The sequence below is a fragment of the Rhodnius prolixus genome, unplaced genomic scaffold (assembly GCF_049639745.1).
Source record: "Rhodnius prolixus isolate KJV_2025 unplaced genomic scaffold, Rpr scaffold_12, whole genome shotgun sequence".
In the NCBI taxonomy this organism is placed as follows: domain Eukaryota; kingdom Metazoa; phylum Arthropoda; class Insecta; order Hemiptera; family Reduviidae; genus Rhodnius; species Rhodnius prolixus.
Window position 1 is genome coordinate 9138198 of NW_027411635.1, and position 16928 is coordinate 9155125.

General features: G+C 36.1%; 2 protein-coding genes across 4 annotated transcripts; one reads left to right on the top strand and one right to left on the bottom strand.

Moving 5' to 3' along the window:
* Positions 1-121: 121 nt before the first annotated feature.
* LOC141461675 (probable dimethyladenosine transferase) lies at positions 122-4653 on the bottom strand. The gene is made up of 7 exons (XM_074142901.1): positions 4476-4653; positions 4192-4378; positions 3948-4115; positions 2416-2551; positions 1696-1917; positions 1463-1569; positions 122-1134 (listed from the first exon to the last, which is right to left on the bottom strand). Exons 1-7 carry the CDS (start codon positions 4531-4533, stop codon positions 1092-1094), a joined length of 921 nt encoding a protein of 306 aa, XP_073999002.1. The 5' UTR covers positions 4534-4653; the 3' UTR covers positions 122-1091.
* Positions 4654-5864: 1211 nt separating this feature from the next.
* Positions 5865-16721, top strand: LOC141461671 (uncharacterized). Of its 3 annotated transcripts, XM_074142894.1 has the most exons (9): positions 5865-6087; positions 7323-7493; positions 11604-11889; positions 12312-12562; positions 14052-14281; positions 14357-14526; positions 14957-15105; positions 15249-15423; positions 15546-16721. In XM_074142894.1, exons 1-9 carry the CDS (start codon positions 5994-5996, stop codon positions 15877-15879), a joined length of 1860 nt encoding a protein of 619 aa, XP_073998995.1. In that variant the 5' UTR covers positions 5865-5993; the 3' UTR covers positions 15880-16721. The 3 variants fall into 3 exon arrangements, with proteins under 3 accessions (XP_073998995.1, XP_073998993.1, XP_073998996.1); XM_074142892.1 differs by having other exon boundaries at positions 5866-6087; positions 14052-14526; XM_074142895.1 differs by lacking the exon at positions 5865-6087 and adding an exon at positions 6187-6423 and having other exon boundaries at positions 14052-14526.
* Positions 16722-16928: the final 207 nt, after the last annotated feature.

A 16928-nucleotide genomic window follows, 5' to 3' on the forward strand; every position in this document is an offset into this window, starting at 1 on the left:
AGCTTTTTTTTACTGATACCGAAGCCCGCCCCTATCTTCGATGGCCCCAATCCCACAAGTTTTGTCTAGAGCATATTTTGCAGAATTCCTCTTACTTCCTAAAGCATCGACGCCTTCCCCCAAAAAAATTCAGGTTACATGAAAAGATATTTGTTGTCTAGCCTTGCTAAGGCATTAAGAATCTTACTTCCTTTTACGACAACCCCGACCACAAAATTAGGTTGACATCATTTTTTCAGTTCAGGTTGTGTTTCCCACTGCGCACTCAAACCACTTTCAAACAGTTTTGTCAACGTTACAGCTATCGCTTCTGGCTATCAATAAAAATCAAAATCTCCTTATTCCAAAATTTTCTGTTAAGTTGAACTGAATGCATTTTTCTATTTTGGCTAGAAAATGCTGAGAAATTTACCAGTACACAGTAGTGTCTTTTCTTGGCTGAAATACTCTAGCCCCATTCTTTCCCGAAGTCCTCCACCCATCCAAGTTCCATATGAACGCACTTACTTTGATTCCAGAAAGGGCTGGTTCCGAGTTCCATCCACTCCCTGTTCGGCTTCGAAGAAAAGTTCTGCCTAACAGAGCAAACTAGCAACTTCACTTCAACCTAGTATCACCATCCTCTTAGTACAAAACAAAAAGCCATGACCATGCTATGAGAAAAATACACTTTCAATTCTACTTTTAAAACTACACAAGCATGAATTCCAATCTTTTTCCTTGCACATGTTTAAACGTATCCTAAGCGTTCCTAATCAACTCTATTTAAAATAGGGCAGCTTACCTCCCACAAAAATAGCGAACTCGCTTAAAAAATAATTCTACCTAGAAATACCACAGAACATAAACAGCTGTAAATTTAATTAGATATAATTTAAGTTTCAGCAATAAAAATAATAAGTTACTTATAAAAAAAAAATATATAAATAAATAATATAAAAATAATAACTAGTATTTATTTGATTTGTTGAACCCAAATATGGAAGCCCACATCTGGACTTAATTCTGCAGACTCATTCACTGATGGCCTCAACATTACAGATTACAATTGTTCCTGTATATCACTCTGCTGCTGATACAGACCACTAAGGTTATGTAAAATGGATTCCAGCTTCGTTAAAGGCTCGTAGAAGGCTGAAAATGTAAAATTAGAAAAGCTTAGGTTGTAGATCTCGTGCAGCGTATTGACTTGGAGGCAGTTTGGAAAACTTAAGTTGTTCCCGATAATATTTTCTACGTGAGGAAAAGTAGCAGTTTTACAAGTTTGGTTTATAGTTAATATTACATAAATGGTAAATATGGGGCTGATTAAGATTACGAAGGAGTAGTATGTCTTAATCTTACAAAGATTAAGAAATACTACATGGCCCTAAATAAAGCTGAATTATATATATTCCTCTTTACTTATGACACAGATGATAGATTTTGTATATACTACAAATTGGAGGTACCTTCTTCATACCTTATAAAGTCATCAATGTCCATAGTTCGAGCTCGCCAAGTAGTTGCACCAATTTTCTGTAATACTTCGTCAATCACCAATTTAATGTCAAAGTCCTTGTCGAGAGGCTGAAAGACAAGATATATCTGTGATTCAAGTTACTGCAATTTTCCACAGTGATCAAGTTTACTCAATCCTGGACTATAATAAATTGCCATATATTCAATTTAATTGTGTTAGGTTAGATGTCTTACTGTGTTTTGAAGTGAAGCCTGTACGAAGAAGTTCTTCTCCAGAACTGCCACTACCGCTGATTGTTTGAATACAGCGGATAACTGCTTGTTCTTGCGGATAAATGCTATTCTAGTTAATCCATCCCATTCCCTGTAATTTATTCTTGGCGCAGGATTCCTGGGTTCAATGCGAACTACGTTGGATTCTACCTTCGGAGGCGGTCGAAAGTTATTTTTGCCCACCTGTAGACAAAAAGGACCTACAGTGCTTAGGAAGGAGACAATGTAATAAGACGTTATCGTCGGAGAAGCCTGGAAATATATCATCAAGGGGGACAAGATTCTACATGCACCGAGTGTCAGGGAGTTTAGAGAAAGAACTTAAATATTAGGAGTTACAGCTTGAAAATAAAGAAGTTGTATTTTGCTTATGGTTGTCCGAGAAAAAAAAATTGTTGGCTCGAGAACCACCAGTGGTGGCGAAAGAAAATTGAACCACAGAGAATACGATATTTGTAATTTTCGTGTCCGCCATATGTTAACAGTACTTTTTTACTATTATTGTCTCATAACGCTGCTTGTTTACAGAAGGTTCTCTCCAATGTTTAGATTCGTGATACTTTTATTATTATATCGCTTTTTTTTCGATTTTGATTTTTCACCGGAAATATCCACTTTGAGGTCCACTAAGTACATAAGCTTTATATGGTTCTCATGCTGAACGTCTAGAAAAGAAATTACCTTCATAAGTAGGTCAACTCTGGCCAGTAATTGTGTGTTGATAGAAAGCCTACAGTAGAGTTTATCACCTGGTTTGGCGACTAAGCGATGCGCGAATTCCCTTTGGAGCATCAATACAGCACATCTAAATGGTGGCCTGAAATATAGATAGTAAAGCATAAGCATAGTTTTTCTTATTGTAAGGAGTCAGAAAGTGTGGAAAGAGACACGGAAACGTAAGTGAAATCGAACGCCCTACACCATTATGATTAATCTACCTCTGATATCTTTATTGTATCCAGGGACTCTACATTACGTTGTTTACGTTTTTGTTATGAATATTTATATTTTTGTCAAAAATTAGTAATTATATTCAATCGATGTGTTCATTAAATGTTGGTTAGTTTTACTTTCTCTTATTGGTAAGTAAATTATTGCTTCATTTTCTTACACTGTAGTGCTAGATGGAAAGTAATCAAGATTAAAAAAGAGTTAATTGAAATTTATTGAAAAAAAAGATGGAATGAGAGGAATCCAATACACCCCATACAAGTAAAAAAGTAAAGTAATGCAACTTTTTCAGGCGGGCTTTACAAAGTTTAAATCAAAAATATGTTTATAAAGTTCAAATCTTCCCGTATCATGCAACTCATTAATGATACGATTGAAACTCGAACAATCATAACCTGCTGCACAGTTTCGCTTCACTAAATGATACTGTGATTTGAAAAGTCCATTTGCAGCATTAGGTATAAGAGAGAACGTGGATTCACAACACACATTGCGTAATTTGGTCAGTGGGAATTGATTAGAGGCATGATCAAGCTCTGGGAATGCTTGATTTGAGGAGGCAACATTATTCGTCATCTTGGTATCCCGACATTCGGAATGTAGGCGCAATGAGACGGCAGATCGATTATTAGCTAGCCGCCTAAATTTACTATAGTGTTATTTCGACAAGACCGTGCCGACATTCCGATGATCGTAGGCCCCCTTGAGGGTCCCACGAAGACTAAGGAAACACATGTGTCACGTAGGACTGGCAGTGAATAGCCTGAAAAGGTTTTGCCAGGAAAAAGAGAAAACGTGTCAGTGGAACAGGACGGTGTGGCCCAGGGTTTTTTATCGGTGAAGAAAAACTGGATCTTTGTACTTTGTCCAGAAGCCTCTCATCAGACTACAACGTCTAATTAAATTGACTGGACTGTAAAAGGTGTCTATTTAGTGTGTGCCTAATAAACCTCAGGGCCACGGTCTAGTTGATTTTTTGGCCAACCACAAAGAATCTACTCTAAGCCCTGGGCCGGCACAATCCAATGGCCTTATTCGTTGTTGTTCGGATAATATAAATTCATTACATATGAAACGAACAGTACAAGTTAATTACAGGTACATATTATGGCCAAGCTGGGAAGCCCCTATTTAATCATCAATCATTACTCTTCAACATCTAACAGGGGGTGCAGAGCTGAGATACTTATCAAACTGTCCTATCACACTATCTACAACGCGTATAGTATTTAGCTGGGCTAAAAATTGTACGTAAAGGTTACCTGTGTAGAAGTAATTTAAATATAAGCGGTGATGAGATTTTATAAGGTATGTTAGCTACGCAAACATTAAAATACGGTAGCTCTGATTTGAGTACATCTCCAATTCTGATCTCTAATTTTGATTGGTACGGCGTACCATTGACACGTTTCTGTAATTCACCTACCATTCTGCAACAGAATTAACATCTTCAGCTAGAAACTCAATTTTGTCCCGAACTCACCATAAAATTTTTGGAAAAATTACCTTGTATCTATTTCACAGGCTATGACCTTCTTCGTTTTTTCAAGTAATTTGACAGTTAGGTTTCCAGTTCCTGGGCCGACCTCTAGCACCGTGTCTGTGGGGAGTAGAGCAGATTTTTCAACCATGCCAGTTATAATCATGGGATTCTTCAAGATATGTTGTCCGCTGCTCTTATTGAACAGAATTCCTACAAACAAAACAAGTCAACCAGTTATTTTTAAAACTTACGTATCCCATTATTTTCAAGTGATTTAGTTTGAGGAAGAAAACAAATTCATTCTTACCTTGCTTATATACTTCACCGTGGTCTCGAGATTTCTTTGGTAGTTTCTCTTTCGGCATTGTAAAGCTCAATCTAATAATCTAATTATCCAAAAACGAACCACTGCTTGTGTTACATAACCTGCTTTGCCAGACCATGTGACGAGAGGTTTACAAACATGTTTTCCAAAAGTTCTAACCTGCAACATTAGTAATACCAAGATGTGATGGTAATATCGATGCTTAAAATTATCGATATTATCAGCGAGACAACTTTTTTTATAACTTGTGGAACTAAAGTTATAGTTCTTAATTTTATGTCCATGGAGGTAGATCTGACATTGTATTGCCAAGGGAATAATACTAGGTAATTTCTGTGTTATCTTTAGACTCTACTAAGTGATTATAACTTATTTCCGGAAACGAAGGGATTTCACGATAAAAATAAAATTCTGCTTCATGCATTGAAGGTTGCACTACTTGCCTTTTTCAACTAAGAAATTTCTCGTTTCTGCCGGAAATATTAATAATAATAGAATAATTGTAATAATAAGCAAAATTAAACCAAATATCGAAACAAATGCATTAATACACAGCACATTTATTTCGGATAATCATCTTACACTGGAGAGGATGTAGTTTTAATTAGTATTTTAAAGTAGTCAGGGAATACGATTTGTACATCGTTCTATGGAGAGCAATCCATATAACAATTTTGTTTTTCCTCTTAGATTACATTTCGTTACATGTCTTAGCCAGCAGGCTTAGCAAACGCAACACACAGGATCTATGAGACATCCACAATCCATTGTAATTTAATAAAACTTAAAAATCTGGTAAGGTGCTCCTGGGGCAAAGTATTGAAGTTTTTTTTCCGAAGAGCAGAACCCTTGGCCATACTAGCCCTTCACATAGACAAGATGTGCTTTACTTTCTGATGAATCCCACACTTAAATTCCCTTAATAGTAAAATAAGTTTTAGAATCTTACATTCTACTGTACTAAAAATCGTGTTAAGCTTAGGAAAGTTCTAAAATTGCAAGTGTATCACGTTCAAGAAGTACCCTGCAGAAACAAATTTTTGATGTTAGTAAAAAATGTTTCAAATATGAGAAATAGGTCGCCCTGTTTATTAAGAAATATTAGTCGCTAAGGTAGAGGTCAAAATTGATTGGGAAGTTTAAATAAAATAATGATAGAAATTGTCCAGTGGGGGTACGGAATTATAGAATTTTCACTAGTTTAATGAACGTATAAAATATGGGAAAACTAGGAACCAATTTTTTGTATCACTCCGTGAAGCACAGAGAGTTTTTTAGTGATTTCGAAAAAAAATATTCCAAAACATTTTACGATAATTCTTTTAAGGGGAAAAATACAATCTTGTGTGTGACTGATATATATATTATGTACTGTTCACTACACATCAATGTATATTATACACACCCACAGAACCTCGTCTAAATTGCTTCTTCCAAATTCCACACTCAGCCTTAAGATACGAGGCCCTGAAATTAAGAGGCCTTGTAAAAATCCACATTATGGGTATTATTGGGTCTGATGTTCACGGGTTTATGCTCTCTAGCTTGTTATTAACTCATTGTTATTCTGTATTAGCAATTTTGGATAAAAAAGGTAAAAAATAAAAAGAACAAATTAAAAACATCAATTCTGCACCAATTGCACAGTTTGAATTTTTCCATCTACACACTAGTTTTAAGAATGCAACTACCCAACCTTATACACGTACTGTGGGACACAACAAGCTGTCATGAATATAATTGCTGCCTCAGTTGTCTCACATACGAGGCCACATTCTGGCTTCGAGACTTACCTGAGACTAGAGTTACAGCTCTGTTTAATGGTAGATAAACAACCTAACTGAGCAATATCCTCAGTAATAAAGTTTTTGTTTATTAAGGTGGTATGTACTCCACACTTAGCCACAGACGTGAATTTCCATGCTTTTACGTAGGTATCACTCTCTAATACTAAGTAATAAATTGTATGCCTGATTATGCTGGTTTGGGGCCTGAATCTCGCTACAGATATGAAATTGTCCGGGTTGTAGTACTGTTAATAGTACATAGTTCAATCACACTAGATGACTAATGCCCATGATAATAGTGATTGCCTCATTAAGGTTATTTGCGGCTCACATTTGCTAAAGGCATGAGAATGTCTAAACTATAGTTTTTCTGTTAATGGTTCTTAGATCAAAATCACGATAGTTATAAATAAGGTATATTATAAAATAATAATCAAATATTTGTCTACCAAACTGATTTGATATTGCTACAGACAAAAGAATGTCCGGGATGTAGTACTTTTGTCCGTAGTATGGATTTAACACACTCGTCAATTCTCATAGCTTGGCCCACATCTCGCTAAGAATAGCGAACATGAGAATACACAGGCAATCCACAGCAATCATTTACTTGCCTGATTAAGTTGATTTAAGGCTCAAATTCGCTACAGGCATGAAAATATCCTAGCCATACTTTTGTTGGTAGTAGATTTAATAAACGCACTTGTTTAATACTCACGGTTTCTGGTTTATTCTTTTTAGATCAGGTTTATTCGAATTAATATGTTTCATGATAATAAGGATTTTATCAAACAACCATATTAATACCCATAGTCACAAAATTTTGGCCTTTTTAAGGTGACTTGTCATCTCACTACAGCTATGAGCATGTCCAAGCTGTAGTTATGATAATAGTAGACACTGGCTGTTCCATCAGTAATGAAGTGCTTGCCTGATTAAGTTGATATGTGGCCTGCACCTCGATAAAGGCATGAGAATCGTATTGATAACAGTTGCCAACACTTGCCAACCCGAAGTTTTGAATTCAGCTTTTGTTTTCCAGGATGGTATGTAGAAGACGAACCGAGACGTAACTATCGTTTGGAAGACTTCCTCTGGTCGGGATCTGGAGAAGGTGAAGGTTCAGGTGGTTCCGGAAGTGGTTCGCAAGCTTGGGCCACAACTACTATTTTTCGCACTACCACAATTCTCACGACTGTCTATCCCACACCAGGTAGTTCTATGCAACATTAAGTATCTCAAAATTATCTTCGGTAGCCCTAAATGTCGCTCACTAATCAAAGATGTGGCTCAAAATTCTCTTGACTTCGAAAATGTCAGGTGTAATTGACTAGACAATGAATGATTCATATAAATTTAAGATTGAAAAACATTTTGTTACTATTGGCCACAGTAATGAAGTATGCTTTATTAAGGTGACTTGCCATGTCTCGCTAAAGATCTCCTTAACATCATTGATCATTTTGCCGTTCTTAGTGAAACTTACTCGGACCACTTGCCTTTATCGCTCTCTATACGTTTAGAACAGGTAATATGCAATAATACGTTGCCACTTCTTCCTCAGCTTATCTGGAGAGAAAAAGATAGAGATATTTATAGGCAGAATTTAGATAATGAAATAAATGGCGTTTCTCATTTTCCTGATGATCCTCAACAATTTGCCGACATTTTGACGGTCTGCATCAAGCACTCATGTCCTTCTCCTGCTTCTTTATCCTCATATCTTAATTCCTACCAGAAAAATCCTTGGTTTGACTATAGTTGCCTCCAAGCAAGAAAAAGGGCCTTTAGGCTCTTGAACCTATTTCGGAAAACTAACTCTATCTTAGTGAAAAACGTTTATCGTGAAGAAAATAAAAAGTATTTTTTGCTCTGTACCAGCCTTAAAAGAAAATATTACTCCTCCTTATGCGATAAACTTAAAGCTGCTTGCGACTCTAAACAGTTTTGGTATTTAGTGAATAGTTTTCGTCGAAAGCATTTTATCTGTGGTAACAATATCTCTATGGACACTCTCGTGTCTCATTTCAAAACTTTACTCAATCCCCCTTTAGTTTCCTCAATTTCTTATGCAGATCCATTTATTGTTTCGCATGAACTGGATTCTCCTTTTTCACTTGATGAGCTTCTTCATGTTCTCTCTCTCCTTAAAAACAATAAAGCACCAGGGCCTGATGGTATAACTTATGAATTTTACAAAAATGCAACTTCTACCTTTATTGACAGTCTCTTAGCCTTTTTTAATTACATTTATGAAAGCGGCAATCCTCCTTTATCATTTAGTAAATCTATAATATTTCCTCTTTATAAACAAGGAAATATCAATGAGGTTTCCAACTACAGGGGCATTTCATGTTTAAACTCTCTAGCTAAAATATTTACATCTTTGTTGCTCCGTAGGTTGGAACATTTTGTGTTACAAAATAATTTGTTGAGCGAATGCCAGGCAGGGTTTAGGCGCGGTTATTCCGCTGTCGATAATATTTTCATTTTAACTGGTTTAATAAACCTTAAACTTTCTGAAAGAGGCAAGAAAATTTATTGTTTTTTTGTAGATTTGAAGTCGGCCTTCGATACCGTAGATCATTCTTCTCTTTTTTTAAAATTGTTCAACCTGAGTATTTCCTCTAAATTTCTGATATGTTTAAAGAAATTATATTTCTCAGCCTTATCCTCAGTCCGTGGTAGAGATGGAATCTCTGAATATTTCCGGGTGGGTTCAGGAGTTAGACAGGGATGTCTTTTAAGCCCTATTCTCTTTTCTCTGTTTGTAGACGACCTTCCGTCTATCCTAGAAGGTGGCATTATAATAGGAGGCACTAAGATCAAAATATTGCTTTATGCGGATGAACTTGTTCTCATAACCGATAACCCAGTCAGTCTCCAAAGAAATATTAATATTTTAGCAAATTATTGTGACCAATGGAATTTACAAGTAAATCTTAAGAAGTCAAAGATAATGATTTTTCGTAAGGGAGGCAGAATTGCGGCATCTGAGAAGTGGTTTTACAAAGGCGAAAGAATTGAGATTGTAAACCGGTACAAGTACCTTGGTGTAATGTTAACTCCCCGCCTTTCCTTTATACCCCATCTTGAAGAGAGAGTCTCCTCGGCTAAACTTGGTCTAAACAGGGTCTGGTCCAAATTTATTTCAAATAACAACATCCCATTAAATGCTAAAATACAAGTTTTTAAGAGTGTCTCACGCGCAGTAGTCTGCTATGGCTCCCAAGTTTGGGGCTTTCAATCTTATGAAATCTTAGAAAAATTTCAAAGATTTTTTATAAAGAAGTTGTATGGTTTACCATTAGTATCACCTTATTACATGCTAGCCATAGAGACTGAGTTGCCTCCTTTTGAATCCTATACCCTTCATTTGCACATAAAATATTTAATTAAAGTTCTTTCTTTACCTGATCACCGCCTATCTAAAATTGTTGCCCTCCAGATTATTAATAATAAGGTCTATTGGTTTAAACATTGGCTCACTCTCTCCAGCTGTTACCAATATGATTTTCATTTCTCTTTGGTTGACCCTTCTGATTGTCCTAAACAACTTCTGCAACTTCCAGATGCTATTAATAAGTCTCGTCTGGTGGAGTCTGTAAATTGTGCAGTAGCAACCGACCGGTTTTTATTGTATAGAGTCTTGATTTCGGACCATCGAGAAAAGGTTACGGTCTCTTTCTCCGAGAATCTAAGCCACTCTGAACTTCGCTGGCTATTTAAGCTGAGGGGAGAGTTACTATATTTAAATTGTAGACCTTGGCTTGAGAGAGATTCCGACCTAGAAATGTGTTCTCTTTGTAACTTCAATACCCGCGAAGAGATATATCATTTTCTGGGTGAGTGTCCTCTATTGGCGGAATTTCGAGTTCTTTATTTCAATAAGCGAACTCTTGCAAGGGATGAAATTGTTGCTTATTTATCCGGCCAAGTAAATCCTCGCCCATTGATCCGCTATGCTCGTCATGCTTGGAGAGTTCGGTATATCTGGATTGTGGATTCTTCTTAGAATTTCTTTTCATGTACATTTCATTTATTTTTTGTATCATTTATTTTGAACTTTTTTTTCGTTTTTGTACTTTCTTATTTAATTTGTTATAAATGTTGATCTCTTCTTTTTGTTCTGTAGCAGTTCACTATTATTATTTTATGTTTATACTTTTTATTTATTTATTTTATTCATTTTTATTTCATATCTTTTTAGGTCTAGCTTTCTTTGTTTTATTGAGAAAGAGTATTTTCATTTAAACATTAGTAAACTCTGGCAGACGGCTGCATGTAGCCATGCCTATTATACTTTTGTACTAAAAATTTAATGTACTTATATACTTTTAAAAATAAAGTATTATTATTATTATTATTATTATTAAGGTGACTTGCCATGTCTCGCTAAAGATCTCCTTAACAAAAACTTACAGTTTAAAATGTTAAGTATAAGGGTTGATTAAACGCCAAAAGGTACACAAATCAGCAAGCAACATGTCGTTAATACTTCATTCATATTATTTAAGTAATTTTACTGCATTAATTTTCATTAATAAGTTATTTTTTAGAATTTATTAGATGTCACAGACCCTTATGCTGGCCACTTCATGTGTCCAGACTGAAATTATGTCCATTGAAAAGTATCTAAGATGAAGTTATGTTAGGATAGAACAAACCCATTGGCTTATATTCACAGTAATTAAATGTTATACCTGATTCAAGATTATTTGGCTTGAGAAAGACCACATTCCCTAGCTTCTGAATTGCTCTTAAAAGGGATCAGTTTAGATCTAGCAATGGTCTAAATTTTTTAAAAATAAATTTATTTAGTAATTTATAATCTGCATAAATGTATACAATAAGTGATTATGATGGTGATGATGTAAATGATATGTGAAGAGGAAAAGAGAAACTTCCCAGCGATAGCACTTTCTGTAGGATATCGATGATTATGATGATGATTGTCAGACCTCTAGTCTCCAATGACGATTCAGTCGAAGTGGTGGATTGTCAGGAATGATAATAGAGGCGAGATACTGTACGAAAAGATTATAGTAAGTAGGGAGAGTAGTATGAAACTTCGACATTTTATCTTGACTTTATGATGTTGATGTCGTTGCGACGAGTAAGGTCACGTAAAAGTTCTACAGTTTAGTGACTATTGGATAGAGAAATCCCTCTGCCCTATTCGCTACATTTACAGACTGTGTCTGCCTTTAAACAGTATTTAGCCGTACTCTAGGAATAATCTAAAAATTGGTTGAGATAGTGAAGATTTTGTGGTTCATTCTTTCTATTTTGTAAATCATTGATTTGAATCATTTGGGTCCAGTCTGGGGAGCCACATGTACCGCAGGATCCAGCGAAGGTGCTGAGGACTGTGGTCCCGAAATACGCCCGAGCAGCGTACCCGACAGTACGGAGACATTCAGCCGTACAGTCACACCATCACAACCCAGCGACACAGTGAGCTCAGCGCCTATTACACCGCAAGTACCATTGCCGGATATGTCTTACTGGCTTGTGACGATAATTCGTGCCAACGTCTCATCACTGGATCTTTCAACGGCTATCTTCGAAAGTCGATTGGCTCATCTCTACAAGACTGCCTTTCAAAGGTAAGCATACTACTTTGTTACATTCATGGCTTTGTCGTTTAAAGGAGGGTGGACATCTAACGAAATTAAGGTCCTAAAGCAGACTACAATAAATCTGCTTTTGGTCAATTTGAGCACTTCTAGAAGCACTGCGCACATTCTAGGTTATTCATCATGAAGGGGTGTTAGGGTGTTAAAGATGTTGAAAATGTAAAAGAAGCTGACATCCTAGACTGGCTTCAGTGTGTATATTTGCAGATAGAGAAGAAATCAACTCATGTGTTCTAAATGGTCATCAATCTAAGTATATCTAAAAACTCAGGCGAGCTAGAGCAACAGCTATCTTCTATAACATTCATCCTCTTCACAGAGGTGTATGTATTCCTCAGTTGAAGAAGCTGAGGAGGTAGATAGATTGGTTGCTACTGTGATTTTTTTCGCAGGCAACAGGAACGCCATCTCAGTGGCAAGAATGGCGAAGAGAAGCGACGTGAGCGAAGAGAGGCGGTCTGGGTCAAAGTCCATCGAGTCTCAGGGGTTGGAGGCAGCGGAGTTGAAGCTTTGGAGCTTGTCTATACTGTATTGGTTGGAGGTAGGCCAGTCTCGGCCAAAGTGGCTGCTAACGATATGCGATTCGTTAGCCAACAAGAAGTGGTCACACTTCTAGGATTTCCCGTTCTTACCAAGGCAGAACGTAAGTCTATTAACTTACCAGTTTTAGAACAAAGCTAAACCTACCAAAGCACTCTTCTGAGGGCATATGTATATTTACATATACTCTTAGATATAACATACATACATACTGAATACATTATGAAACAGTATTATATATATCTATATATAATACATACTCAACCAGTTTTATGAATTTTGCTGGAGACTTTGTATGTAAGACACAGCTGACTGTCAAGGCAATAGACAGCTATTGCATCAAACAAAGTATTGAAAACTTACGCTTTGGCCTTAGGGTAGACCGAGTTTAAAAATCAAGGGAGCTAGGTTGCCTAGTAATGGCCACATGTTTGGTCGATTGCCAGAACGTAGTGTCTTGACAGTCTGTAGTCATTCAGTTCATTTATCTAACTCTTAAAAATTTAACTCAAAATAGGTAACTCGAATTTTCCAAATTTTTTAAGCCTAGTGTGTTTATTTATTTTGTAATACTTTCGACTTTCTTTTTTATTTTTCCATCAATTTTAAGCGATTCTCTCTCAAAATAAAACTTAGCAGTATCGGTTTTATAAAATTATTTTGATTATAATATTTGTACTACATTGATAATAGTGTTTTAAAGCAAAATTAAATCTTCAATCCAATTTTTTCGTCAAACTGAAATTGAAACTTATTTTTTGAAAAATTATAACTTCCTTAAAATAAAATTTTCTTTTAGATAAAATAAAAACAAATCACTGAAATCAAAGTTTACTGTAATCAAAATTTTGTTAAATTAAAATACAAAACTTTTCTAGGCGTAGTTACAAACTAGAGAAGCCTTACAGATTCCTTAAAAAAAAATTCTTAACCAGGAATTAGTTAATGCTAATCTGGCGATTTCCAGAATTTTTTTTTTTTGTGAAAACTACTCTAAAGGCTGAAATAAATTTGTAATTTTGTGATCAAAATACCACTTAACTTAAAATAAATGACAAAAATACGCTAACAAACATATAACACATTGCTTCAGGTAACGATATAATTATTATATTAAGTTTATATCAACAAATAAATCTCATAAGTACTCCAAAAAAATATTAGTATTTTTCTTCTTTTTTTTTTGGCCCATCGATTACTGAGGTCTTTACCGTGTAAGTTTATACATACATATTTTAACTCGTTGAAAATTAGCTCTCATTTCTGAAACAATGTTACGAATTATTCACAGTGTAAGACTGATTATTGATTCGGGGAGAGCTGAAACGTCTTAAACAAATAAAAACAAGCTATAAGTGACTTTTTTCAACAAAATCATCAAAATATTTTTTCAATGAATATTAGTTTTATATCAATTAGATCTCAGTCAATAAAATTTAACCTGGTTACTTTCCTAAAGTCTAAATCCTTGCGATCGTGATTAAATTTCTACATTTGAGCTTTTACTACAGAAATCCAAATATCGCGGTCTAGCAAGTCAGGAGAGAGTAAATTGGTGTATGTGAAAACTACTTTCTCTGTTTGTGCCGCAGCGTACCTGAAAGCTGCAGAGCAAGCGACTTCTAGTTCTGACGAGCGACAGACCTGGCTAATCGTATGGTCAGTAGTGACTAGCGCCATATTGGTCGCCTTGCTGCTTGGACTTATTTTGCTGGCCAGAGCCAAAAAAGAGAAAATGTTCAATAGGGAGGATGCCGTGGAAGGAGCAACAGAGGCCCAGGGCCAGGAAAATTCTGCATTCCAATCTGATCAAGCGGAGAAGGTGGGGATCGAAAAAAATGTAAAAGTTACCTTCATTTTGCTCGGCTTGAACTTATATTGTATGCAATTTGTACAGGATGCTTTGCAGAAGCATGCAGAAGATAGTGCATCCAATTCCAGTGATGGTCTCACTAAAGCTGAGGGACATATGGTAATACCCACAAAACCCACAGCTAGACCCAGAAGTAATAAGCCGTCAAGTCCTAATTCATATCTATCGATGCCTTCCGTAAAAGCGTTTCCAAGGTATTATATCTTTATTGTGAAGTCAGATGGATAATTTTTTTTTAAATAAGTAGACAAGTATGCATCCTGGTGGTCGCCTGTTGAGATGTATTTTATGCGCCACTATCTTGATTAAGATAGATACTGTCTATCGCCTCTCGTACTCAATAGATCCTTAGGATCGCGATGGCGTAACCTTTCTTGCAAACCTCTTGCAATAAAATTAATTCCTACCTCTTCTATTCACCTTTCCTCTAGTGTGGAAGTGGCCGGCTACCGTTTCTTTAGCTACTACCAGTTCTGCAACTGTAGCACCATTACTGCTATCAGCACCATCGGGTGCTTCACGTTAAGACATCTTAATCACATGCTGGCCATCCTGAACGTGTCTTTCTTTCTCCTAGTCCGTATTGTTGAGGCTCTAATATTTAACAGAAGTACTTATTTCCAGAGGAGCGCCGATTCCAGGTCCGCTAGAACGAGTGCTGGAACCGGAACAAGTAGGAGCTCATCTGTCCAGGCACAGCAGTGAGTCTGCAGATCCTGGAGTAGTGGGCCCACTAGTGTGGGATCTCCATTGTCATCGGCTCAGCAAACGAGGTAATTGCAACTGCTTTGGGTTTAAATTGTGACTTACTCTCACACACGCTTTACACTAGTCTTACTAACTAGTAGTACTAGTTACACTACTACTAACATTAATTGCGTCCTTAAATTAACCATCAAATTTAACTGTATTGTAGATCCAGAAGATTGCGTTGAGGAAGAGGCAACAGCAAGTGTGGGTCGCATGCGCAGAAGATTCCACGAGCTGTTGGACGACGCGTTCAGTTTATTTGGCAGTCGGACAGGCACGCCGGAAGAAGACAAATCAACCCCCAATCACATCTACGGGCGAGCAAAATCTGCCTTAATTATGTAAGTGAAAGAGAATTTTGAATTTATTGAAAACACACATGGATTAATGTTATTTTAGTAGCCTACCAACCGCTATCAGAAGCAATAAGCTTAATAGTAGTTATAAACTCTTGCTATTGCAGACCAGTGGACAGTCTGGAATCGGAAGAAGTACTACGTCCGAAGACTTCCTCAGCCATTCGTGGCACAGAAAATCACGGCCCCAACAGCAGCGGAACAGGAACAGTCCTAGCGAGACCACTGCGCGGCGCTTGGGATCTCAGTCCACAGCACGGGGCTCCAGCGCGTCCTCTTTCGGCTGGGCCTTTCCACAAGCCAAGACTGGAACCAGCCTGGCTTCTTTCTGACACGAGCCTCAGTACACCAGATCCGGCGCTGCCATTAATCAAGGCCATCAAATCAGAACTGGAAAAATTTCCAGCCGTCAATACAGACAAATCACAGTATAAAACATAAAACTGACTCAAAATACTTACAAGAAACATGTGACCTCACACTGTAGTGTACGACAGTGTGAGATGACTAACTAAATTTCTATTACCTAAACTCAACAGTTAGAGAAATGTTTCCAAGCTGAAATAATCATATCTCACTGACTGTGAATGTAGTCTCCATTCCCTCACAAATATATGTGACCATATACTAGCGAGCAATGTGAGCTCCTTAACTAAATCTTCCACTAACAAACTCAACACCTGATAGGGAGGTTGTTGCAGGTGAACTAAACTCTTGTAACGGCTGTACTTGACTTTGAATGTGTCCATATTCTCCACCGCCATTTTATGTATTTAGAGATACTATGGAACAACTAGGGAGCTGAAAACATGTTTTTACCAACCATAATTATGTTCAAATTAAAATGTGCCATAAGAATTTTGTGTTAACACTTGCGACCTCATTGTACTTCCACCTAATGAAATCAAATTTAAGGCATAAGAAAATTCCATTGAAAAGATTAATGAATTAATAAAGAGAATTAAGCTAATTTTATAATTTTGTAAGTTGTACAATTAAAATTTACGATGACTCTAATCTATACAAAATGAAAAATGGCGCAATTCAAACATAATACAAAATGATCTCAACAGTTTTAAAATAAAAAAGACGACAATGAACACTAAAAAATCTACATTAGTAAAATTAAAACCCAAAATCTTCCAAACTTTAAAGTAAAGAAACCATTTTTTATAATCTATACTATTTATAGTTAGAAATAGTTTTGTAAGTAAAAGTTTTTTACTGTAAGTAAAAGTACGCCAACTGTAGCATTAATAAAATTTATTTAGTCTTTGTTATAATTTGAGTAAATTATTTTGAGTACTGAACCTATTATTCAATTAATATTCCATAAACAATTAAACTGAAGATATACAATAATGACGACAGAATAATCAATTATCCAATAATAATTCCCCAAAATTATCTATTTTGTTGATGATTTCTTAAAAATAATTTAATCAATGTATAATCACATAAAATTATTCAACTAATAAATAATTATTCAA